The sequence below is a fragment of the Candoia aspera genome, chromosome 2 (genome assembly GCF_035149785.1).
Source record: "Candoia aspera isolate rCanAsp1 chromosome 2, rCanAsp1.hap2, whole genome shotgun sequence".
NCBI classification, from domain to species: domain Eukaryota; kingdom Metazoa; phylum Chordata; class Lepidosauria; order Squamata; family Boidae; genus Candoia; species Candoia aspera.
Window position 1 is genome coordinate 231,966,170 of NC_086154.1, and position 27,201 is coordinate 231,993,370.

The 27,201-nt window shown below is 38.8% G+C and overlaps 1 protein-coding gene across 1 annotated transcript in view; it reads right to left on the minus strand.

Annotated features, from left to right (window-relative positions):
• Positions 1-27,201, minus strand: part of MRPS27 (mitochondrial ribosomal protein S27) — a 56,056-nt gene that overhangs the window by 24,286 nt on the left and 4,569 nt on the right. Inside the window, exons 3-4 of the mRNA XM_063295498.1 lie at positions 20,252-20,322; positions 16,562-16,620 (exon numbers count right to left, since the gene is read on the minus strand). Coding sequence (XP_063151568.1) covers positions 16,562-16,620; positions 20,252-20,322 — 130 coding nt within the window. The remainder of the gene's footprint in view (positions 1-16,561; positions 16,621-20,251; positions 20,323-27,201) is intronic.

Consider the following 27,201-nt stretch of genomic DNA (forward strand, 5'->3'; position numbering starts at 1 on the left):
AGTTTTACACCAGTTCCATGCACAAACCACTACAGAATTGGGTGGCAAGAAAACTTATACATCTCACAGTATCCTTGAAACATTCTCCAACTGATAAAACAGACAGCATTCCCACAATTCATGCAATTCCTGTTTTTTATTGGAAGGAATACCTGGAAAAAGCAAAATGGCAACGCCCTATGGGCTTTTGAAGGAACTACCGAAGGAACTAAACTCAGTGAGAACAAGTTGCAGTTTTGTCTTCCACAGACATGACTTTCAATGGAAATGGTTCCAGAAAGAATGCCAACAGCTATTTAATTATTTCTTCATCAAACTCTTAACTGGGAAGAAAAAAGGAAGCCCCAGTATGGAGGACTATGCACTCATGATACCAATTTGACTAGGAGGAGAAAGTGTAAGGGACAACAATTGAGGCAAAGGAAGACAAGAAAGGCATTGTAAGGTAGGGAGATGGGGAAGAGAGAGAATAAAAAGAGAGAGATTTGGCAATGAGGAACAAAGTTGTACAATGTGAGAGCATGGGGAGATAAGAAAGGCCTTGCCCTTTTTCATTTTTAATCACATATGATACTAACATACAGAAATTTTCTCCATTCCACAAACATGCATATACTTCAGCTCCCAGAATTCTTAGCAATAGGTATGCCGGGTGGAAAGTTTTGAGAATTAGATCACATGACTGGAGGATTTCCAGATTAGAGAATCTGAGTCAGAGGATGGTTACACAGCAGAAAAATGATGGTTATTGCCTATTACTTAAATTAGGAAAAAGATTTGGATATATTATCAGTTGAGTGATCCAAAGCCAACAATTAACCCAGATCAGCTAATGAGATAACAAAATGTGAAAGCTAATAAACTTGCTATTGCTCATAAAACAATTTTAAATTTAAAGCAATAAGTAAACAGGGGAAGCCTGAAGTTAAGTGTTGGAACAACTTGGTTTTTCTCCTCTTTGATTACAAATAATCATACTGGAATAATGTGCTTTATGAAAAAGAGCAGGGGACAATACAGCCATTTACCTGACCCAAAAAGTGCTAAATTTACTTTTAGAAGTAAATTCAGCTAATGTTGATAAGACTTAGTTTCAGGGAAATTATTTCTTTTCAGTGTTACACCAAAATTATGTTTCTTTCATATGGATCTTAAAAGTTTTGTTCAGTGCCACCATGTGGCAATGTTTTATACTGACATGCTCAAATACAATTATTCATGGAGCATCAATTTCAACAGTACATACAGGAACATGTGTATACTACCTCTGATTTTAGAATTTTGTTTCATTTCCATTTTTAATGCTGCATGAATTAACCCAAATTAAAGAAGGTGAAGGGGAGACTATATTTTTAATAGTCTATCTAATGGTCATCTCGCACACTACAGATTGAGAACATACACGTGCTGTGTACATGTTCATCCAGTGCATTTGCTCATGCCTAAAGCTATATCTGTTCCCAACCTTGGAAGTACATGAGGAAGATGTTTTCAAGGTTAAATATACAACACAGAACTACTCCAAATGCAATTTATGTTCACTATGAGTTTTTGCATACTCATGCAGGTGTGAAGCATTGGGAGTAGTGTTTTGCAAAGCAGCCAGCGTGTGCAAACAAAACGCTCCTCTTTGAAGCACTGAGGCAGCTATGTCAGAAGGCCATATGTGACTGTTGGGAAGGCTTTTCCACTCTCCACATGTGTGTAGAAGCACAACTGTTTTGCCAGCTTGTTCGACAGCACTGTTGTCTGTGCACACACATGCACATACGCACACACACACACAGAGCACAGGCAATGGTTGAAGCAGCTGTGCTGATCCTTCCATGGAATGTAGCTGTCTCCATGCTGTGAGGAGGGGCACTTTGCTCATGCCAACAGACTTCGCAAAGTGCTTCTGTGAGTGCTTTCCACAGCCCAGTATTGTACATACTCATTTTCTTTCATAAAAAGCATTTTTTCTGTGTTTGCTTCAGAGTCTAAAATAATTCGAGAAGAAACAAGAACGCAAATAAATATTCCAAACAACTAAAAATAAGCTGATCTCTTGGAACAATTCAGATCTGCCTCCCTTTCTAAATGCAAATTAAAGTGGCATGTTAAAGGTTGAGCTTGAAAATTCTAAAATTCTTCCTTCCCATGCATATTTTTAGGTAAAAAGCTTAATGATCAAATAGAATCTAGGCAGGCTTAACTCAGAGGACTTAGAAGGATGTCTCCAAGAAATCTCCTTTGTCTGCCACTGTGAGTTGTAAGCAGTAGGGGAAAGCCTGGAGGCACTTGCTGATCATGCATCTCCATCAAAGAAAACTGCCCCACAAAGCCCCGTTGCTCGTTGAAGGTTCCTTTTTAATCATGCATAACTAAAGGAAGCTTTCCTTTTGTCACTTAGCCTATGTCAACCCTGCATCCCATTTGTATGGCATGCATGTACATGCCCGTACTTCTTTTCAAACCTTTGTCTATACAGCCCTTAAGCTCCTACAATAAAAGGCTCCCTGCACTTGTTAACCTGGGTAACTCTAAACCCAGAAATTTCATATAGAAAATATGAAAAGGAAACATTTTCTGGATCTATTTTAAAATAATCCAGTTGTACTTAGGGAAATATGCCCCCATACAACATGTTTTTAAAAAAGCATATTAACTGGGGCACTTCGAATGGAAAGAAACAAAAAGTGTTGTTGTTTTCCCCCAGCAGTCAGCTATAAAATCAGAGGCAGGAACCAAGAGGAAGGAAGGAATCTCAAAACGTTGTGTTCTATTTTTTAAAAGGGGCAAATAAGAAGCATCTTTTTCTCCTTCCCCTGCCTCAGCATGATAGTCATTGATATTTTTCAGTCAATATAACATAAAAGTTCAATAATAATTTGTTCCTTGGGAAAAAGCTATTAAGACCAGTTGATTTTAAAATGAAAAACTACAACGGTATTTTCCCCCAGCATGTATACACATGACACTATTTTCATTGTATTTCTTGGAGGTGAAATGCTTTCAAAAAGTAAACTGAGAAGTACTTTGCTTTAAACAAATCTGATAGCAAAAAAAGTCAATAAAGATTTCCCTCTTAAAATCACCATTGGCCCCATTTAATTGAAAATGACTAGATTTGAACAACAACAAAAACCAACCACCCTGTAATAATCTAGTATTAGAATGTGCACTATAATAGACCAAGGAAAGCACTAGAGAATGGTGGGGTGAGCTGTTGCTATAGCAACCTGATAAGAGATACTCCCAGCGTGACCACAATACAGTAACTTTAAAATAACGTACCAGCAAGATAATTCTTTGAATATTTTTTATTATGTCAAGCTTTTTTTCCCCGTCTTTTCAACTCAATGGAATGTTGGAAAGATTTAATGTAAAGGGACTAGGGATCTCTCCATCAGCAGGATAACTCTCAGAAAACTGAACAGAATGGGCCCAATTTTGGTATGTTGGGAGAAAACAACAAAAGAAATAGTGAGGTTGAAAATGAGCCGGATCTCTCTCAGGGATGTGGAGACAAACATTACAGAAAAAAATCCCCAATGCATCCCTAGGGGAGAGGCAGTTGGGTAGGGTCTTGGAACACTGCCAGTTGCTCCATTCTAAGCCCCCTCCCAGCTTCCTCCTGGTCCCATGACCCAGAGAAGAGCATACGCAGCCAACCCCATGCTTTCTAGTGCACAAATACACAAACACACAGATGCAACACAAGGGGAAAACAAGAAACACACACATACACAGATGCAAGACAGAAGAAATTACAGGTACCCCCCTAGGGCCATTGCTGGTAAAGGGGTTGGAAAGATTTCCATAAGCCCTAGTATGCATGTTTTTGCTACCTTGTTCTAACCAAATTATTCAGAATAGTTAAATTCTTGCTTTGTAAACATACAGTGTATGATGTTATAACATTAATAACGTGATGTCAACAATTATATAAGCCATGACAGAAATTTGTATTTCTTTTCTGATAAAGCTCAACAAATGTTTTTAGTTAATGATATTCTATAAGCCTTAAAAGCAATCAAGATAGACTATCGTGTTCCAGCCAGTCCATTGAGCCATAGTTTTCTTAACCAGTTCCTTGTTATAACAAACATTTTCTGTCCTTAAATATGAATGAGCACATTACGCTCATAACCCAACTACCAGTAAACAAATTTAATGCTACCTAGTCCTACAGAATCAAACATTCACATTGCAAACGTTTTATGAGGCATAAACCAGCATATGTCACAAATGTTTAAAGAAGGCCTTTGAAAATTGGGCAGTTTATGTAAAAGTGCAAGAAGAGTAAATGAATGAGAAACCTTGAAACATGTTCTTGATGTTTATACAAGGTACACATGTATATGGAATAATTTCCATCAATTCTAAATCATGATGGCTATTTTCTTTAATCCTAAATCCACATTTTCTTAATCCACTTTGATATTTAATTCCACTCCCTTCAAAAGATATTGAGTTCAAATGCTTTATTCCCATGTGTGTAACAATTACATTTGCACCACTTCCTCCCTCGTATACCACTGTTTAAGATTAGAGTGTTAATATGTTTTCCACTACAGATTAAGGTTACTATGGTAACTAATCATTTTGACGGTGAAGAGATTGAATTTAATTGTCCCCCTTTTCACATGTTAATGGTTGCATTGCCTAAGGGAGGAACTTGCCTGAACTTGTTTTGGTTTCAGTTTCCCTTCTGTGTAGGCTTGCAGAGAATATGCAACTGAGATAATCTCTCCTCTCAGCAAACAGCCTTTAAATATGTCTGCTTTCTGTAAATAAAATTATTTTTATGGAAATGCCCGGTGTGTGACTTTTCTGATCTCTCCTGGGCCAAATGCTTTCTAGCACTCTGCCAACAGGTTATGGGCCCAGTAAGCAGCCCAGTAAACCCAGTAAGCCCAGTAAAACTCAGAGAGAATAGAGAGATCAGCTCCACACCTCATGCACAATGTAAAGGCAGGTAGCAAAGACCTGTGAAGATTTTCTTTGGAGCCGCCTGGAGATTTTCCAGCAACTGCCAGTCTACAGGACAAAGAAGCCAGCTGAGGTGACTTGCAAAAGAAGGAAGAAGCCATGGCTACCTCCCAGCCCTCAGCGATGCCTCTGGAGTGCCTATCAGAGACCAACTATTTGAATTGGGCCCTGAAGATGGAGATGTATCTTCGCAGAGAGAATCTTTGGCTGCCAATTGGTGAGCAAACCCCCCAAAATCGCAGTGCTGAATGGCTTAGACAGGATGAGCGGGCTAGAGCCACCATTATCCTGGGAGTTGAGGACAATCAGCTAGTCCACGTGCGAGGTATGCAGTCTGCAAAGCAACTTTGGGATGCTTTGAGAGACTTGTATGTAAAGGCAACAGCAGGGAGTAAAATTACCCTGACAAAAAAGCTGTACAAAGCCTACCTTGCAGAAGGAGATAGCCTTCCTGAGCACCTGCATTATATTCAGCAGCTGTTTGTTGAGTTGCAGGAGAGAGGAATGGAATTTACACCTCTCACAAAATCCTATATCCTCCTGTCGTCACTGAATGAAACGTGGGACACACTGATTTGTACCCTGGAGGCTATGCCTGAAGCAGACCTCACCCCATCGTATGTTACACAGCGCGTACTCGCTGAATGGGAGAAGAGAGAGGAAAGATCCCCCCCATCTCTTCTGGAAAGTTGCAGTACCAGAAAACAAGGGAAAAGAAGGGAAAGGAAGCTGAGGCCACAGCGCTAGCCAGCCAGCGATGCTTCACTTGTGGTTCAGCTGGACATTTTCAGAAAGACTGTGCCTTGAGACCCAACAGTAGAAAGACAGAGAAGAAGAACACAAGGGCAACACAGAAGAAGGCTCTTCAGACAACCCAAATTGCACAGGTTGCTGAGAAGGGTAATTCTGATGTATGGGTGTTAGATTCTGGGGCCAATTCTCATTTATGTAATTGTAAAAGCTCTTTTGTGTCACTGTCTAAAACTGAAAGACAAAGTGTATCTTTGGCTGATGGGTCTGTGACCAAAATTATGGGACAAGGTGACTTGTATTTATCCTGCTTGGGAGAAACTGTAAAAGGTGTGTTGTATGTGCCAAATTTACAATCAAACCTTTTATCTGTGGCGCAATTGGCTGCAACAGGGTATGTCATAACATTTAAGAAAAATGGTTGTGAGATACGTAAAAATGGGAAATTGTGTGCTACTGGTATATTAAAAGACTCCTTGTACATTGTGCAAAATGTAAGGAAGCCAAGCTGCAAGGCTGCAGTTGGCAACACGCCATATCATGACCAATGTGTACACCTGATGCACAGGAGATTTGGTCATGCTAATTTCAAGTATATAGCACAAATGCCACAGCTGTGTGCTGACCTAAAGATAAAACCCTGTGACAAATACTTAGATTGTGTAGTTTGCAAAGAATGCAAAACACTAAAAGCTTCTGTGAGTAAGCACAGTGACAGAGTTACAACTAGACCTTTGGAAATTGTACACTCTGACATTATTGGTCCTTTTGCTCCAAGTCTTGGACAAGCAAGGTATGCAATGACCATCATTGATGATTTCTCAAGATACACGTTTACCTACATCTTAAAACATAAAGATGAGGCATTTGAGAAATTTAAAGGTTTTGTGACATGGGCAAATAGAAAATTCCCTAGGCCTGTATCTGCACTCCAATGTGATAGAGGAGGAGAATACCTTTCTCACAAATTCAAAAGGTTCCTAGTGGAAAAGGGGATAGAACAAATTCTTTCTAACCCTTACACCCCTCAGCAAAATGGTGTTGCTGAAAGAAAGGGCAGAACCTTGCAAAATGCGATGGAATGCATGCTTAAAGATTCACATTTATCTTTTAAGTATTGGGGAGAGGCAATATCTACTGCCTGTTTCGTACAAAACAGATTGTGTAACTCTGTGATTCAGGACACTCCATTCCATTTGTTTTATGGTGTGAAACAAAAGGTAAACCATCTTAGAGTGTTTGGTAGCACTGCTTGGGTTCATATTCCAAAACAACAGAGAAGGAAAGGAGACCCCACAACAAAGAAAGCCATCTTTGTTGGCTATGAACAAAGCCAAAGGAGCTACAGGTTCATAATGGGAGAGAAATTGATAATTAGCAAAAGCGCTTCTTTTGCTGAACAAAACTGGGGGAGATTAAATTCTAGCTCTCCAGTTGATCTGACCACCACAAGAGAACAGCAAGGACTTGCTGATGGTGATCTTTTGCCTGATGAGGACATTAAACCAGAAAAGCAAACTGAAGATCTGTCTGATGAGACAGATGCTTCTCAGGAAAGTGATAGGAGTCAAAATTTAAGCCCTGTAGTACCTCGCAGATCTCAGAGGAGTAATAAAGGCATCCCTCCATCATGTTTTCAGGCTGAAACAGTAAAGGCTTTTCACATATTCAGAGAACCTGAGTCTTTAGCACAAGTGAATGCTCTACCACCTGAGATTGCACAAAATTGGCATTCTGCCATGCAACAGGAGTTAGCATCCTTGAAAGAAAATAAAACATGGAAACTGGTAAATCTACCTCCCTATGAAGACTGTCTAGGTTGTAGGTGGGTTTTCAAACTGAAAAGGGATGCTGATGGCAAAATCCAAAAATATAAAGCAAGGTTAGTTGCAAAAGGGTTCACCCAAAGGAAAGATTTAGACTTTGACAAGACTTTTGCACCAGTTACTAAAGGTGAATCAATTAGATTACTGTTAAAAATTGCTGCACTCAAAGGAATGTCAGTTCACCACTATGACATTCAAACTGCATTTCTCTATGGTGATTTAGACCACAAATTATACATGCAGCAACCCCTTGGCTATGAAAAAGGGGAGAATCTAGTCTGTGAACTGCAGAAGTCAATCTATGGGTTAAAACAAGCTGCTAGATCCTGGAACCAAAAATTAGATGAAAAACTGCAAAATTTTGGTTTTGAAGAAGGAAAAGCAGATCCCTGTGTATATATGAAGAAGGACAAACAAGGCTGTATGTATCTGTGCTTTTATGTTGATGATTTGCTGCTGTTCACACCAACAGAAAAACAAAGGCTTGATTTTGAAGCCTGTATGAAAAGCCATTTCACATTAAAAAGCCTTGGAACTGTAACAAATAATCTAGGTTTGGAAATACACAGGAAGAAGGATGGTAGCTTTCTGTTAAACCAAAGGGGAGATAATGTTAAAATAATGTGAATGGAAAGACATACAGAGTTGTCAAAGAAAATTGGTTTGCATCTTATTCTGTAGTATAAAAAGGGGAGTGTTAATATGTTTTCTACTACAGATTAAGGTTACTATGGTAACTAATCATTTTGATGGATGAAGAAGTTGAATTTAATTGTCCCCCTTTTCACATGTTAATGGTTGCATTGCCTAAGGGAGGAACTTGCCTGAACTTGTTTTAATTTCAGTTTCCCTTCTGTGTAGGCTTGCAGAGAATATGCAGCTGAGAGAAATCTCTCCTTTCAGCAAACAGCCTTTAAATATGTTTGCTTTCTGTAAATAAAATTATTTTTATAGAAATGCCTGGTGTGTGACTTTTCTGATCTCTCCTGGGCCAAATGCTTTCTAGCACTCTGCCAACATAGAGCACATTCAGGTTTATGGAAATCCTTATGAAGGGGCTCAATGTGCTGGGTTGCTGGGTTCATTCCATTTCATTCCTTGTATTATTTACAGTTGAAACTGGCTGGCATCAGCCACTGTTTTGAAAAAACTGCACAGCACCTAGAAAACTTTAGGTGTTTCACAGACAACAACTACTGCTACTACTCTTTGGCACTGAAACAAAATAGGAGAGAGATGACATTGCCATCAATCCAAAATACAGCCAAGGTTTAAACCATGTTAGTGCAATTTTTACCATTCCCTCTCCATTAATGTGAGGCAGGCAGCTGCTGCTGTACTCTTCATTTCTAGCCATTTGGTCTCCTAATTCTTCACTATGACAACCATATTCTGCAATGTATGCCTGCCCCTGGCATAGCATCAATTGAAAAATGTCAGAAATGTAATGGAGGGGATGAAATGTCAAGAAAAATAAATGACAGCCATGTATTAAAAACACATATTGTTGACAATTCATGGCATACTCTTACATTTCAAACACAGTTTAAGAACACATGGACCCAGAGCTTGTGATGTTTGACTTCCCACACAGGGGGGCACAAAGGAGGGGAAAGAACAGCTCTCTCTTGGAAACCCAGCATGAATATGTTATCCAAATCAGCCTCTCTGATTAATGAGGCACCCAAGATGGCTACCACCAAGCTGTGCTGCAGTTCGCCACGACAGTCACATTGCTGACATATCATGAATATGTAATTAATTTTAAAAGCCTTATTGTACTGAGCCATGTTTTTCTGCTTAGATTGTACCCAAGAGGTGTAATGACTCTAACTATAAATTGTTGTACAATTAGCTCCATCTGCCTTCTTTGCTTATTAAAGCCACTGACAATTTTTTTTCCTGTGGTTTAAGATTAACACCACAGAGTGATCCCCTTTCACAATGAAAAAAAGAAAGAAAGAAAGCAATCTGCCTATGAGAAGAAGAGAGTAGTGAATGAAAAGGAGAGTAAAAAAGGTGGATAACTTTCTGAGCACAAGGAGGAAGAAAATAGCTGCAGTATTTGCGCTATACTACAGTGGGAAGTTTTCTGGATGGACAAAAATGTAGGAGTTTTGGGCTTCTGGTGGGAATGGCAGACTGAACGGCTGTGCCTTCTGGTTCAGCAGGTGGAGCTGACAACACGGTAATTTTTTTCAGACTCAGGCAGGTTTTCCTGAAGCCCAGAAACGTTCTCTGGATCAAGGAGAATACCTGGAAATCATCCCATCGGTCTTCCGAATGGCTGCTTGCAGCCAGAAGATGGCAAACAGCATTTCACACTCAACTGGTAAGAGCCAGCTGGGAGGCAGGGACTTCATCACTTTCTAGCTGCGCTGTAGCCTTAAAGGGACACTAAGACTGGCCACACCATTTCTAAATCACCAATTTGTATTTTTTTTTAAAGTATATGTACCCAAGTGAGGTTTTCTACAGCGAGAAGTTGGTTCTCTTGGTGGTTACGCTATCTCTGGGATTACTTTAAAAAAAATTTTTTTTTTTAAGTTTTGGATTTCATTTTCCTTCTAAAGGAAATTCCAAAGATTGAGAGTAAACAATTGTCTTCCTGTTATTATTTTTGTATTAAATTTGAAGATATTAGCATTTTCCTACACGTTGAATCAGCTGATTTGAACCATCAGCTTTCTGTTTTCACTCTCCCTTGAGAACTGTCTGCTATCTCACTCTCACTTTATGTAAACACACTTTGGAACTCTTCCATATCTTCGACTTTAGCTGGTTAAGCTCCTAGGGGGTGCCATAATCTACTGCGTGAGACATGGAGGATTTCAAACAGATTCTTTCTGAGTTTCACCAGGATTTTAAACAGATTTCTTCTGACTTCTATCAAACTTTTACGCAAGATATCCAGGACATTGTGGAAAATATGAGATCCAAAATGTGCCATCAGGTTGGGGATGTGGTGGATGAAACTGAGGAATTCAACAGCGATAGAAATGTTTCTTTTAAGAGTGACATTGGGATTGTTATCGAGATGCCTGGATGAAGATTGGATAATGGAGTTGGAGACATCTAAGGGATACAGTGATCTGCAAGCTATAAGTAAAATTGATCTCCTGGTGGAATGCCATGAAAAGAACCTGGAATTTTTGAGGGGGGCAGCTGGGCTGTTTGATTCTTTCAAGAGGAAAGCTCTATGTGCTTTGTGGGGATATGTAAATGCTCTGGTTTATTTTGAAGTGGGATAAGAATGTTCATCTGTACTATTAAGTATAATAGCAGACAACTGACGTGCTTTTTAATTTGATTCTTATAGTAGATAGAAATGTATAGAATAGTGGTAGAAAGGGAATAATTAAATATTTTTATCTTTTGGAGGAGAGAAAGATGTTTAGGAGGTTTATATGAACTTTTTTTCTTTATTTTAATATAAGGGGGGGGGAGTAACTGTACTTAGTGATTTTTATTATGTGTTAAAGTGGAATGACTTATAGAAATAATGTGGTGTTTTGGCTTAATATAGAGTAAGAAATTGATTATGGAAATTTTTGTATATCCCTGCTGTTAAAAGTCAGAAGCCACATCTTTTTGTAAATTTGAAAAAAAATTCTCACATTTCCACACTTTTTTAGTTTTTTTTCTTTCTTTGTAGTTTTTTGTAGTTTTTATTCTTCTCTTGAAACCTAATAAAATTTGCTATTATTATTTTTTTTTTTAAAGTAGGAGTTTTGGAACAGAATGGAATCTCTTAGAAAAGAGCTGGATTGAATGAATTTAATCACTGAATATCAGTCATGGCCTTTGGCAGCAAGAGTGGTAAACATAATCTTTTTTTCCCTCACTGAGGTCCAACTAAATATTTTGAAATTAAAAGTGCCAAGACTTAACTTAGGCTCAGGAGGGGAGTATCAAACCTTCTAGCCAAATCAGCACGTGCCCCTCCAGAACCCTCAGATCAAGTTGATAGCATAATAGTTGGGGGCTTTAAAGGGTAAAGTTGGGGGTTATTTCCTAGATGCCACCTGTTTCCATTTCCACCCTAAGCACCCCCCCCCCAAATCCATGAGCCCCATACTTTCAGGTGATATGACAGTGACCAGATGCCTCCCATGGTGCCCTCCTGGCAGCCAGTCCTTGACCTTCCAAATGCTGCTCAGTCCTGCAGAATGGTCATAGGATCTGACTGAGTATAAGGCAGCTTCCATTATTGTTCCCATTTTTCAGGGGGATTTTGCGGGGGGGGAGGGAAATAAGGCAAGAATCACAGAAGCTTAAGATTCAAAGAAATAGCCATAGTTCAGCTGGCAACTTTTTGCTGAAGAACAGCAGGCCACCATTCAATTAGATCATCCCCCATGAAAAATCAAAGTCACAATCCTCATACGTCTCCCCAACACCACTCCCATTTATGGGCACTGCAATACAAGGAACATTTTTTTATCCTGTCTTTCTTACACTTCACAACCATTTTAACTGAACAGCCATTAGATGCAAAGGTGAAAAAGTGAATTTCATAAATATCATACTGTGTTATATAAATCTGAGAAACATATTTCAGTATTTTTCTTTGGAATGCGACTCACTGTGCATTTTTTCCTTTTGAACCTAAATGAAAGAAGCAAACTACTTGCATTAATTTTTTAATTACCATTGAGAAAGTTGTAGTACTTTCTAACCTGCAAAAAGTAGTATCTGAACTCCAAGTTAAAGAATCATAGAATCATAAGATTGGAAAGGATCTTGGAGGTCTTCTAGTCCAACCCCCTGCCTAAGCCAAGATAGTATCTCAACGTTGCCATACTAAGAATATTATTCACAAGTATAAGGATTATACAGAGAAAACATTAAGAGCCCTGTCCCAAATAACTAAAAAGCCAAAGAGAAAGTCAGATAACAGTCAGTTACAGTAAGGAAATAATTATAATGAATTGTTTCCTTATCCTAATAATAATAATGAAATAATATTATTTCTATCCAAATGAAGAGCTGTACTGGAACTAAATGATGAAAAGGAATCATGGCCTGTTAATTAATTGCTTGGCCTAGCCAGATAAAGCAAATGCAGACTAGCAGACCTGTCCGCAGAACCATCCAGGACAATTGCTAGATATGGTTGGTTAGGATTGGCATTAACTTTGGGTTTAATTCTAGAATCACTAACTTGGAAGATATATTTGATTCTTGATATGTTATTGTACTAATTGTTTGCATTCTATATTGTCTTTTATTCAGGGGCATTGGGAGGATGTCAAAAAGTCAACAGTGTGATTGAAACCCTACCTCTTTATTGCGTATCATATGTGACACACATAAAAAGAGGTCGGGCCTTGATCGTGTGGTCATGGATGCCAGCTTGACTTTTTTGACACCTCCCATGAATGTCCCTTTTATTTATTCTCTCTCTTTAAATTCATTACATATAGGGGGTTTGGGCCTTTGACCATAAATAGATGGGGAAACTAAAATGAAATATTATTCCTAGGATGGCTGGGCAGATCACAGGTTCTCATTCACATTTTTAAAATGTTTCCATTTTTGCCAGTTGCTGTTGTGCTTGCTTTACTTACTCTTCCAAGCAGGCACAGTGCCAAAACACTGGATGTAATGGATAATGAGATATCCTTCTGGGGTTGCCTCACAAACTCTTCCGTACAAGACCCTGACATTTTGCCACAGCCATTTCACATATCTGGTGTTTCTCAACATCAGCAACTTTAAGCTGTGTGAACTTCAATTCCCAGAATTCTTCAGCCAGCATGCATTAATCTAATATGATTTTGTGCCCATCAGAACCATCCTGTACCTCCTGTCAATTCATGTGCAGTAATGCAGGAGGGTAGCTACAAAATCCTAAATTTCCTCATGACATTACAGGCATCACAAATGGAAAATAAAAAATGATCTTTTAAAAAAAATAGGATATGCACAGATCACCTATATAGTATTTCTGTATCTGCATATGTTAAAATCACAACCACCTCCCAATATATGTTGCAGGCAGATTGCCAGACCTGTTTACCATACCATCTTGGCTGCCATCTGTAATTTTCAGCTACTGCTGACCTTTCTATAACTTCTAAATTTCATTTACCAGCTGTTACTACATAAGCAAGCTAGCTAATAATGAAGCAATAATTAAATGTTTCTGATGCTGAGAAGATATGCAGATGGAGGTGGTCTCTGAGGACTTTAGTGCTGAATCTTTGATTACCCAGTCATGGTTTATTGTTTTCTTTAAATTAATCATATGAAAAAAAGAGTGAATAAGCAAGCAAAGGAGAAAAGCAAAAAAAAAAAAAAAAAGGGCGGGGGAGTTGATACAGAAATATAGCATCTGTGGTGAAGAGAAAACACCAGCCTCCTCATGAGTAAGCCACAGCCCCTGACTGTAAGTGCCTGCAGACTTCGTGCTTGCTGAGCATAAAGGATGCTCTGAAGGAAGGGCAAATGATGGAGTTGGGGAAGAAGGTTGAGGGAGATGGTAAATAGCAGAGGGTGACAGAGAAAAACCTCTGGAAGAAGTGCCTGCTGGAATTACCCTTATCCGGCCTGTATAAACAGACTCCCCCACCCTTTTATGCTGCCTGGCTGGTGCTCAGCTCACTTTCCAGGCACAGAATAGAGCTGCTTCTGCATATTGAAAAGCTTTACTTAGAGGAAAGGAAGGGGCCAGAGACTTCCCAAGTAAGGAATCGCCTATATGCTCACAGCTGAGGCTGGAAGGCCCACTGAGACTGTTGGTGTGGGAGGAGAACATGCCTCAAGCTACAGCTGCCAGACCCATCTACTTCTGCCAGACCCATCTACTAACCCATCTATTTTATTTGGAGAAATTACTTTGAATTCTCGGTTTGGAATGCTGACACTCCAAAGAGTCTGGTTTTGATGACAACCCCCGACCCTGAATGCTTACATTACATTACATGCTTATTTCGACATCTTTGGAGAACCCAGTATTTGCTTCCTGGTACTCCCTGTCAGTTCCCCACCTCTCTGTCTGTGAGGGTCTCTGCCACAGTATCCGTAAGCAGACAAAGGTATTACAGAGATGGTACCAAAACTGGTTGATTGTTCCTGAGCACCAACAACTATTCCTTGGTAGAAAGGACTCCACTGTAATGCATTAATCAAATCATTTGGAATTCTTAATTTAAAATAGGGATTTCATTTCAAATCTAAACATAGATTTCCAAATTTAAACATTTTTATTGTAACTCAGAAGTAACCAGATGCAATATTTGCAAAAATAATATTCTTGTCTTTTTAACCATGCAAATGTAATTTCAGTGGAGAGATTTACATTTGGCTTTAACACTTGGAAAGAATTAAAACAAAATCTCTCAGAGAAGCATGGGGGAAATTCAGTCTTACACAAGAGGACCTATGCTCATGAGACAGGAGTTTCTCTTGCTCTGCTCTTCAAGAACCCACTGCTCAACCCAGAAATATGGGTATGGATAACCAGCATACAACCTTCTCTGCATGACTGCAGGGATGCTGCCATGGCTGGAACCTTGAGGATGCTCATTAGAGCTCATTATTCAAAAACTGATGGAAATGCAATAACCATGTTGGATCTTTTTGCACATTTGGTGGCAATGTCATAAAGCTCAACGATTCTTGAAAATGATTTGACTTAGAATGAAACAAGTATTAATTTTTCTTATTTGCCAGCTGTTCTTAAGCATTACTAAGCCTTATAGTCCTATAAAGTATACAGAGTGGGCTTTGCATATGATAGCAGCTGTTGGGATTCTTCATTATTGGAAATTACATATAATTCCTTCTGTAGAAGAATGGCAGACTAAGCTATGGGATACACATCAATATAATTTAAAAATACACTGTATTTTTAAACAAGGCTGATACTGAATTCAGATGTACAACAGCTGAAGTTGGGATTTTTTTTTTAACATACGGCTCTTAAAATATTAGATTTTGCCTGATTTGTTCTAATAAAGACAGGCTTTCCCAGATTAGAAAGAAACTCTTCTTTATTCTGATTGATGATTCTTATTTCTTTGGCTGATTACTGATTATTGATTTGATTTTAATGGTTTTAAAGTGCTAAATTAATATATGTTCACCTTTTTTTTTGCACATTCTTATTCATTTTTATACAGCTTGTAAATCTTTTTTCTTTTTTTTGCTCCCTTATTTCTTTTACTTCTCTTTTTTCTTGGTTGCACTTTTAAAATCTGTTACAATAAAAGAGAGAGACAGAAAGAATGTTGGGATGGATGATGCTCAGAGTTGTTTGTGATTGGAGCAGCTTATAAGCCCTGAAAAATTCATATCTAATGAGCACCCATGGACAAGAGTAGATTTGAAGCTGGGTCTCCCCAGATTTAGTCCAATACCTTAAACACTATGTCACACTGGCTCTCTTAATACTTGCCACATTCATGCTCAACTTTGTCACATCAAACTGCAACATCAGTCGCTGCACATTTGGCAAATATGCCACACAATACATTAAGTAATAAATGAGCCAAAAGGTTGGAAGAAACAGCTGAAGGAATATGACACTTCGGACAGACTCCTGTTACTAACAACAGTCAGTATATCTCAGCCAGCTTTGGTAGCCAGCCAATTTTTTTTCTTGCCATATTCCAGAGAGCAGTGACAGGAACTTCTACCAATCTGATAAGCCTTGAGAACTAGCATTACTCTGGGGCATGAATGCTTGGCTTCCACTACACTCATGGTTCTTTAAATGCCTAGGCTCAGTGTTGCTTAAGAGAGGACCACTGCCATTCTCCCATTCTGAAATCACCACAATGAGAAGGTTCTCCCCCTGATTTCATGTTTTTACTGGAGCAAATTACACTTTCTAACAGACTGGTGATGAGTGCATTGTGGGTCCTTGGACATCAATGATATCCAGGCTGATGATCAGGAGTTGATTTTCAAGCAATGTTTGATTTAACTAATTGTAACCAAGAGCTAAAAACCAAGTATGCAATGAAAATATATGATTTTGTTATAAAATTAAAAGGGTTGCTTACTTGTATAGATAATATTCAGTTTGATCCACATGCTCACGTGAAGAAATGTTATCTATAAACTAAGGGAAAAAATAGTTTAGAGATGACCCTTCCAGGTAAATCAAACAGTCACCCAAATATTGCTGAACATTGCATGGTCAGTCATAACTGCAGTATACAAAGAATCACTTTAACTTGGCATACAGATAAAATTATCAATATAGCACTTGTACCTGATTAGCAACTATTACCCTTACCTGAAAGGAAAACTATGTATTTTCCCCAATTTGTCTTTAAAAGGAAGTTTCAGGTACACTGAAATTATGGTAATGAGGGTAGATGATTTTTTATGTTTAATCTTCCTTTTTATGATGAGGAAATAGTCTTAAAATCAGGATCATGTTCCTTTCAAGTATATATGGTATTATTATTAGCATCATCATCATCCATATTATTAATATGACAGTACTATTAGGAACAAATTCAGGAACACCCAGGAATTGTGGATTTAGGACTGGCTTATCTAGAAGCAAACACTAAATGGAACAAGTTGGTACACAATAAAATACTTCTGTGCCAGTTTTCTGAACATTTTATTGTATTTCCTCTCGCAGATGGTTTTCTGAGTTTCTTGTTCTTGGCAATCAGTAATCATTCCTCTACCACTGAAGATACTCAGATTTTATTGTGCTGCTTATGGAAATGCCTTCACTTGGAAAAAAAAAATTGCTGATATCTTCTGGTACACAGTTTGGCTACATAAATATGACACCCAAATAATTTAATTGGAATAAAGGATGATTCTATATTCATTAATTCTGCTGTCTAAAAAAAAAATTCTAGGCTAAGAAGACAGACTTTAAAAGTGTGAGAAACAAGTAGCAAAATCTCAGGAGACAGAAGGAAGGATGTGACTGAAAGATGGGATTTGTTGCATAACATGCACTGACCTTTTCCCAAGGAAAAAAATTAAATTACAGAAACAAAATGAGCTATTTTTCAGAATATATTGTAATTTATACAAATCAGCTTTTCAATACAAAGCTATTACCTTGGCATATATCTTGTTTTTTTTTAATGCAAAATGTATATGGTCCCACTGGAAACCATCATCCACAATGATGGAATTATAAGCATTAATAATTTTCTTCCAGGACAATTATCTTTACTCCTTTCTAAAATTATAAATGAGGAGAAAAAGCTGGGGAATCTAGGAGACCCTGCACAAAACTGTATATAAGAAAACATAAAAAGATATGAACCTTTAAATCTGTACCAGACATAGCCTCTCCTATCACCACCGCAATGCCATTTGAACATCATATATGATGGAATTCTGCCTTCTTTGCAATTCTTGAGAAATAGAATCCCTGATAAAGATGTCTATTTCAGCAAGGACACCACCTAGTGACATAGGATTCTGCCTTAGCTCCTGAATGCAGAAGCCAACCCATCACAGCATTTGCTTGAGTGTGAAAGGTCCATACAGTACAGACCTGGCATTAGGCAAGTGAAAGCCTCTTCCTTTCTACACATTCCTCAGAATATAATGAAGTATCTTTCCCTAACTATGGCTCACTCCAGATGTGTGGACTTCAACTTACAGAATTCTCAGCAATGTCCATACTTGCTGAAGAATGCTGGGAATTGAAATTCACATTTTTGGATAGTACCCAAGTAGGGAAGGCTGCAATTAAGTGAGGACAGCACTCACAGCTATGATACTTTATCAATCAAGATGGCTGGTCTTAATTAATTCTAAATTTGAATTAGGGACACCTCATTAAATAAGCTAATTATTTTCAAAGCCTGCACAGCTCTATTTTACAAGACATTCAGACAGCCTTTCCAGTATGGAACCCATACTGGATGGAAATTCTGGGAGAGAAGCTACCACAGGATATTCGACGGAGCTGTAACCCGCTAGAGGATGAAACTGAAAAGCAATATCAAATGCACAACAGAAGATTGTGTCATTACTATATTAACTAATATCCATTCATTTTTTATTTATTTATAATTCGTATTTCTAAGGTTGCCCAACTCATCAACAATTTTGGGTGGTGTACAGAATTAAAAACAAAAGTATAGAGCAACTAAAGGTAAAGGTAAAGGTTTCCCTTGACGTAAAGTCCAGTCGAGTCCGACTCTAGGGGGCGGTGCTCATCTCCGTTTCAAAGCCTTGGAGCCAGCGTTGTCCATAGGACACTTCCGGGTCATGTGGCCAGCATGACTCACGGAACGCCGTTACCTTCCCGCCGAAGCGGTACCAATTAATCTACTCACATTTGCATGTTTTCGAACTGCTTGGTGTGCAGAAGCTGGGACGAGCAACGGGAGCTCACCCCGCCGCGCGGTTTCGAACCGCCGACCTTCCGATCGACAGCTCAGCGGTTTAACCCGCAGCGCCACCGCGTCCCTTGCATAGAGCAACTACTACAAATAAAAAAAGAAGACAGTCTTACCAGTGGAACATTAAAAACCTACAACCCCCCTCACATAGGAAGCCTATATCCTACTCTAGCTCAAAGCCTGGGGACAGAGTCAGGTTTTCAAGGCACATTTAAAGGAAAGCAGGGTCAAGACTATTTGAATCTCTGAAAGGATAATGCTCCAGAGGGCAGACACCGTACTGTAGAAAGGATGTCTCCTGGGCCCCATCAGATGACATTGCCAATCGAAGCATTGCTTAATGGATGGGATCCAGAATATACCAACTCCTTCCAAACTTATGGAACAAGCAGAATCATTAGGAGATGATTCTCAAATCATCACTCATATAACTTGGCCCCATGCCATGTAGAGCTTTGTAGAGGACAACTGGCACCTTGAATTGTACCCAGAAGCCTACTGATAACCAATGCAATTCATGTAGCAGAAGTGTTATATGGGCATATTGTGGCTCACCCATAACTGCTCATGCTGTTACCATACTAAACACTACACAAATAATTCATAATTACATATCACTTCTGGCCCAATAAGACTTAATTTTCCACAAGTTTATCCTTTAGGGAAAAACATCAATTTAGGAATTGCCTGTAATGGTATGTGGGAGACTGGGCCCAGAGCTGCTGCCTAGGGAATGGTCAGATAAGAGACAGCATAGTCCACAGCTGGATAGTAGGCAGGGCAAGAGGCTCAGAAAAGATCCTCCCTAGTTTCTCGGGGGTAAAGGAGATAGCGGGAGATTTGTACTTTCAGACTTGCAAGATTCTGTTAACATAGCCTTACAATAAAGTAGAATTAGCTATCTGTTTGTGTTTCCTGTCTGGTCTACCTGGTAAGGCTGACATTGCCTTGATGAATATGACTCTTATACACTGGCAGTTCTTTGCACAATAATCATAATTATAGGATTTAGAGAACAAAGCTTGCTCTATAAAGCCTTACTGCACATCCAAGGAAGGCCATCTCTGCAATATATGAGACAATAGAGATTAGAAAGAAGACAAGTCATACCAAGTCAAAGTAGATAACTAGTTCTCCCAAGGCCTTAAATAGCTATCTATGTACGCTTAATGAAATGATTACAAAATATACTGTATTTTTGAAAGCATTCTTACTTTACAGCATTTTTTCACACCTGCCTAAAACTTTTGCACAGTACTGTACATTTAGCAATTAAATTAAATACTAGTTAAAAATATCAAGAAGATGATTTTGTACTGATTATTTTTGCTTGATCCACATTGAATGTCACATTCTTACCCGAGATAAAGTTAAAGAGCTGACAGGTAGTTTTTTTTCATAGGTTCTGTCCATCAGATTGGCTAAAGTAGCTGCAGGGGAAAAAAAAGCATATTTAGTTTATTTATTTATCAAACTTCTATTACCATCCATCTCCCCCAAGAAAGGGGGACTCACTCATTTAAAGTTATTGGATGGAAAAAGAAGAAATGCAAGCAAAGTCATTCCAAAAGCTGAGCTAAATAAACGGCCTTCTTTCGTGTTACATCTTTACAGTGCAATGGTTAAGGTGCCATCTAGACCTGAGAATAAACGGGCTAAAGTAGTCCTGCACAACTCACAGAGGGGAAAGGGCCACATCACACTGATAAATTAAAAATACCCATGGGCCACAAAGGAATACCCAGTGCGCTGATTAGCAGTTTGACGGCTACTGGAGCAGCAGTAGCCCTGGAGCTGGTGCTGGATGTGACGCCTGGAGGTGTTTGGCAGTGTGTCTGTGGGATGTGGGGATGGATTCTTCCTGGCAGTGCCAACACTTGGCAGCAGTGAATCTGAGGGTTTTTGTTGTTGTTTTTAAATTCCAGTGGGCCACATGAAGTTGCTTGGTGGGCTACATGAGGTTTTTTCTTGTCCAGGCCTGGACTAAAGTCAACTCACTTGGAATCACTTTCTGTGACTTTGGTCTAGTTATAACCTCTCATAGTGCAAAGTATACTGCCATGAGCAACTACAGGAATATACAGGTAGCCCTTGTTTAGCAACCACAATTGGGACCTGCAACTCAGTCATTAAGCAGAGTGTTGCTAAGTGAAACTGCAACTGTGTTTACAATCTTACTTCAGCTTTCCTTTGCTTTACAGACCTGCAAAGGTCATAAATGCAAGGATTGATCACAAAGTTACTTTTTCATCACCATCGTAACCACGAACAGTCACTAACCAAGGATTACCTGTAAATCTAACTAACGAACAAATACATAAGTAACTATAATATACTCTGTACACCAGTTACAAATTGTTGCTTTCTTACTCACCAGGAATGAGTAACACTGCCTCTTTGGAAGCAACTAAAATAAGAAACAGAAGCCTACATTCCTTTGTTCTGTCCTAGTTTTGCACTACAACATCCAGAAGTGCTGACCTATATCAGTTAAAACAATGGCATTTCAATATGCAAAAGCTCCCAACCTGATAGAGTACAACATGATTGAGCCTTAATTTGCGGAAGGAACCTTGTATGGACTCAGAAACTACACTATGTCAAACACAGTTAGGACTTGGATGGGAGACCACTAGAGAATTCCAGGGATACAGGCTAACCTGGAAAGTTGAAAAAATCCCAGAAGAAGGCAGCAGCAAGTCACTTCCATGATATTGCCAAAATAAGATGGATGAAACCATGAAGTCCCTAGAAGTCAAATTCAACTTGAGGGCATCTTTACCTTTGGTGTTATAGGATTACTATTGGCTCCTTAACCATACTAGAAGTCCCACATGGTTCTATCTAACGCCCATACGCCATTAACAGGATCTACATGAAACTGGGGAGAGAGAGATCAGCTGAAATTATGAGAGAAGTTATAACCAGCAAAAGAAAAATGTTCTACTCCACCTTTTCATCAGATTCAGATGTAATAATTAAGACCTGCAAGTGGCTCTCTAGAATTAGTCAGGAACTGAATCTGGATAAATAAACTGAAACTCAATCCAGATAAAACAAAACTGGTTGGGCGGGCGGTTCTCAGAAATCCACAAAGTAGTAGATTTTGTCTGAAATAGAATCATCTTCCACTGAATGGGAAGATGATTCACTGTTTAGTAGTTTAGAAGTTCTCTTAGATCTGACTGTGGTCTTCATCTCCACGCCAAACTTGGGGTGCCTGAGTTTACAGGCAACAACTGAATGCTGGTGTCGCAGCTGTTACTTTCAAACATTTGATTAAAACAAAACTTTTTAAGTATCTATCGTTATATATGAATTATGTCTGTATTCTGATACAGTTAAATTGCCAGAAACTGTGTTGCGACATCCAAAGACAAGCGAAGACAGCTCAGTTCCCATCTGTATGTTAATTCAAGAGATGAGGGATCAGGTAATCAGCCATGCACAAAGATCACATTTATCAATCAAGCCAATTAATGTAGAAAACAGCATCTCATTTTATATATTTTTTAAAGAAATCTAGTTAAAAAGAAGAAAAGTTTAAGCAACCCGTTTTAAAGCCAAACTGCTCTGGAAAACTGCTTAATATTATTTAATATATTCAACATCTTAATGATGTATAAAAGTGAGCATGGCATTACTATCCTTCTATAAAACTTAAATGATGGAATGTAATATGGAAATCTCACGAATCAACTAAAGAAAATCCTAACCAGCATCCATTCAACAGTTAAATATTACCTCCTAAAATAATGAGATCTAAGATTGCCTATTGATTAAATTTACCTTAAAGCTGTCAAAGGAGATTCCTGCTCTTACAAATTGGTGGCTCAAGGGACTAGTAACAAGAGATAAAGCTTTTCACTTCCCAAAAATTGCTGGTTCAAAGCTAGCTCCAGTCAGCACCAATCAATAATGGCTTACTACAAAATAGCTGCTGGCATACTCTTCAAAATACATCAGTGCTGTTAGTGTATTTTTTAATGGAAACCCATCAACATAAAACAGTTTGCAAGTAGTTTCTGTAAGGATGTCAATATTCAATGAGAGTGTAGGATAAAGTATGCATAAATAAAGTCTGTTACGGTATTTTAAGTCACTTTAAAGCAGAATAATACTTTTGCGCCTTACGCAGGCAACGGATATTCATAAAAGTAATCTGGATTCATTAGAATTAAAATGACATACTTCTCCATGCATTTTGCTGAATCTTCTGAATATAATTTTAAACCATGGAAAAAATAGCAGCTTTCCTACCCCACCACATTAAAAATACAAGGAAGGCCGCTGGTGTGAACTGGCAGGGATTATGAAGTCCAGGATCTTGGACTTAAAAGACAACATAGTTTCCTTGCACAGCTGTTTCCCCACAACTAGTATTCACAGTATGCTGCATCTGATCTTGGAGGCAGCAAGATCCATTATGACCACTCACAAATTTATCCTTCATTAATCTGTCTAATCCCCCTTTAAAGCTACCTACCTATATTTATTTTAACTATGTGCCATGTATGATGCATTTCCTTTTATTTGTTCTGAATTCACGACAAGACTGATTTCTAGTATTGAGGAAGGAGAAAAATTTATCTCTGTTTGGTTTCTCAGCATCATATATATTTGTAGAAAGTGCTTCCAAGTGTCTTTTTCTAGGCTAAACATCCAAATATGCTATTTTTTTTTGTAAATCATTTTGGTTTTTCCTTTACTATGCTTTTTTTAAGCATACTCTATTTCTTTTATCAATGAAAAACAGAAACACCATTCTTCCTGCTTCCGCTTCCTCTTCTCTCCCTCTCTCTCTCTCAACAAACCTTCTGTACATCATAAAAGTGTTTCATGTTTGCTACTCATTTTAAGGTTTGTAGAAGAGTAACAAAACCTAGGCTTAAACTATTATGGCTATGAAGGTATCTGAAGAAACTAGAAGCACTTCAGGTACCACGTGTTTTCTTCCCAATACAAATGTATATCAGAGTCCAAATGCAGAATCTGCAGGCCAATATACACACTGAAGAACAGCCCTGCTGCAACAGGCCAAGCCCACCTCAGTTCAGAATTATGAAGGAGGGAAATCCAATACAGCAGCCACTCAAGGATATAAGATCACTACAGGATAACGCTTGTCAGGAATCTGCTTATCCTTATTCTCCCCTTCCATTTGCAAATGTGACCTTTTGCTTAGGTTGAACGCTAACGTTGCCTTTAGGGATACTTCCGTTATAGAGATGCAGTAAGCATGTAGGGATCATGTTGAGGTTGACTGGATTACAAACTCATCGGAGCTGATCACGTTGAGTGTAAGAGGATGGGATAGCACTTTTTAAAAGACAATCAGAACTGGTAAGTCTTTTGTGAAGTTGTCTCTGGGCAAGGGGGCACCTCAGCAGCCCATCTGAATAGCCCTCATTGGGCAGACACAGTATAAAAGCTGACATTTTGTTAATCTCTTACAATATTTTTTGAGACATCTATAACCTACCAAACTAGATGCTGCCTGGGACCTCCTGTCTTTCTCCTAGGGATTAGTTTAAAAGCCACTCTGCCACATGTTTATTATTTATTATGATTAATCATTATTTTATTATTTCATCCTATATAAGAGTCCACCCCTCTTCAGTTTGCCTCAGAAGTTTCCCTTGCCTAACAGACCTAAGCTCCTCTGCTGGGCAGCACTGACTCATCCACACATTGAGTTCTGCCTGTCTAGCTGGCCTGTAAGTAGAAATGGTAGAATTTTTAAGAAAACCACTTGAGGAGTCCTAGACATCTAAATCTGGCTTCCAGGACTGACTGGTTACATTACAATGTCACTGCTGCCAATATAGACCATGACAGCTGCCTTCTCCTCAGCACAGCCCATCAGCTTATCTAGATGGCAGGTGACTTCCACAACTTTGGCACCAGTCTGTTGAGATGGGACCTGTTCCTAAAAGCTTGACCAAACTCTGTCTATCCATTTTTAAACAGAATGGTAAGTATTGTTTCTACATTTAATACTGAAATGGTTTTAGTATTTGCTTATTTACAGCAATAGAAGCAATGTCATGAATCCTTTTCTCTTCTTGGTATGTGTGTTGTATTCCAGCTTTTGCAAAATTTGTAACTGTACATTTGTTAGGAGGGTACTGTTTATTCCTTCTCTTTGAACTTTTACTGCTTGTGCCAAGCGCTTGATAATATGGAAGGAAGGAAGAGAAAATGCTATAGACAGAGAGACCATAAACAAATTGTAGTAAAAAGGGATGGCACAAACTATTCCTACAGTAACAAAATGTCACAATCAAATAGTAAATGGGGCTCTTTTGAACCAAGCCCCATGGCCGAAAGTGGGACAGCTGGCCCAGTCCCCAAAGAGAACCCAGGTCAAGCAAAAGAAGGACTGGAGCCGATCAAGAATTCAGGAAGGAGGGATCTCTGGGAGGAAGCTTCAATTTTCAAGGAAATAAAAGATGTTGAGAATCTGACAAACAGAGAAGTATCCTGAGAAGTGCTTTCTCTCTCAGATTTTAACTTTTTCTCCCAGTGCATTCTCTAATTTCCAATACCTTCTAATAAACTCTCATTTTGATGGGTAGAGTGTTTGACTGGCCATCATTCCTTCCTATATCTGTATCTGGAATAAATTACTTTATGGACTTTGTTACTTTAATCATTCTTGAGTGTATACAACTAGTCAAGAATTCAGGATAATATGATTTTCAATGTAATCTGTAAATGGAAGTTACTATTATAATGAGCTATGTCTTGTTGGTGCGAGTGATACCTGAAACAGCTGGAAAAGGGGATGGAATCCACAATCCCAATAAGGAGATACACATAAGTGACTATTATTGAGGATTTGTCACTCTGAATTGACTTTCTGTGCTCACTGTCTCTTGTATGCCTACAGTAACTTGAGCATTCAGCCTCCTTAAAACAAGAGAGCAATGACATATCACTAGCAATTGTTCACTTTCTTGTTCACCTTGCTGAGAAAGCAAGGTATTCACTATGTATATCTCCGGGCAGTTTGTGCTGGAACTGAGGAATGCCTGAAAGTGGAATCATTATTACTCTGCTCCCTGGAAGAGGATTCTTGGTATAAGAAGATGTGGACTGTGTTTGTCCTGTGGGAAAACTTTACCTCAGAATAATGTTGTCCTTCATTAAGACGCTTGTTCTTTCTGACAGCCAGGGTACTATCACCCTAGGAGTGAGACAAAGCTGTAACAACCCAGAAAGTCTGGTCTACTTATCTTTCTGGCTGTTTAAGTATCTCCAGCTCAGCCACATTCAGGGCAATAAGCATACACCCCACAAACCTAAGGTGTTGGACCAGGGATAGGGAGACCCGGGTTCTAGTCCACCCTCAGGCACAGAAGCTCACTGGATGACTTTGGGCCAGTTACTCTCTCTTAGCCCAACCTACCTCAACAGAGTTAGTGTCGTGGGAAAAAAACAAAAGTGAATCCTATGTATGTTACCTTTTACTCTTGAATGAAAGGCAGGATATAAATTTAATAAACAAGCAAACAAACAAATTTATTGCACTGAGCACAAAACCAAACTTATATCCAATAGGCCCACAATTGTATATTTGACACTCTATGCAATATACTGGAAAGCATCCTCCTCATTGCTGGGCTTTCCTCCTTTGTGCTAGTTATTGTTGGTAAGTTAGTTTTCTTTGATTTTTAAATCTTTCTGGCTGTTTAAGTATCTCCAACTCAGCCACACTGGTTTCAAGGCAATGAGCATACACCCCACAAACCTAAGGTGTTGGACTAGAAATAGGGAGACCCAGGTTCTAGTCCACCCTCATGGATACATGACGCTTGTTTCTTGCAGAGAACCAGTCTCTAAAATGCTGCATTATGAGGTTACCGTGACTGGCCATTGTAAAAATAGTCATTCCTTTGACTTAGAATTCCTACCACTCACAAAGACACAGTGCCACCTTACGTTCAAGTAAAAGACACTGCACAACTCTGGTTTGCGAACTGATACATAGACAAGCTAATTTATCTACCCTCAGTCAATTGAGAGTCCTGTCTTGACTGCTTTTCCCCTAATATTTCAGCCTATTTTACTTTCAGTGTTATTTTGGTACATTATGACCTTTATGAAAGCTCTGCCACAATGAATTCGTTAGCCTCTAATGATACAGTTACTGTTCTATACACTACTGAACTGTAACCAGAAACTGTAACTCCCTTATCTCAGGGCTGGAGCTGTTGAGATGATGGAAAACTGCTGCCAGCAAGAACAGACAATACTGCTTTCTATAAATGTCCTTTCCATAATGTGAAAAAACAATTAACCTATTT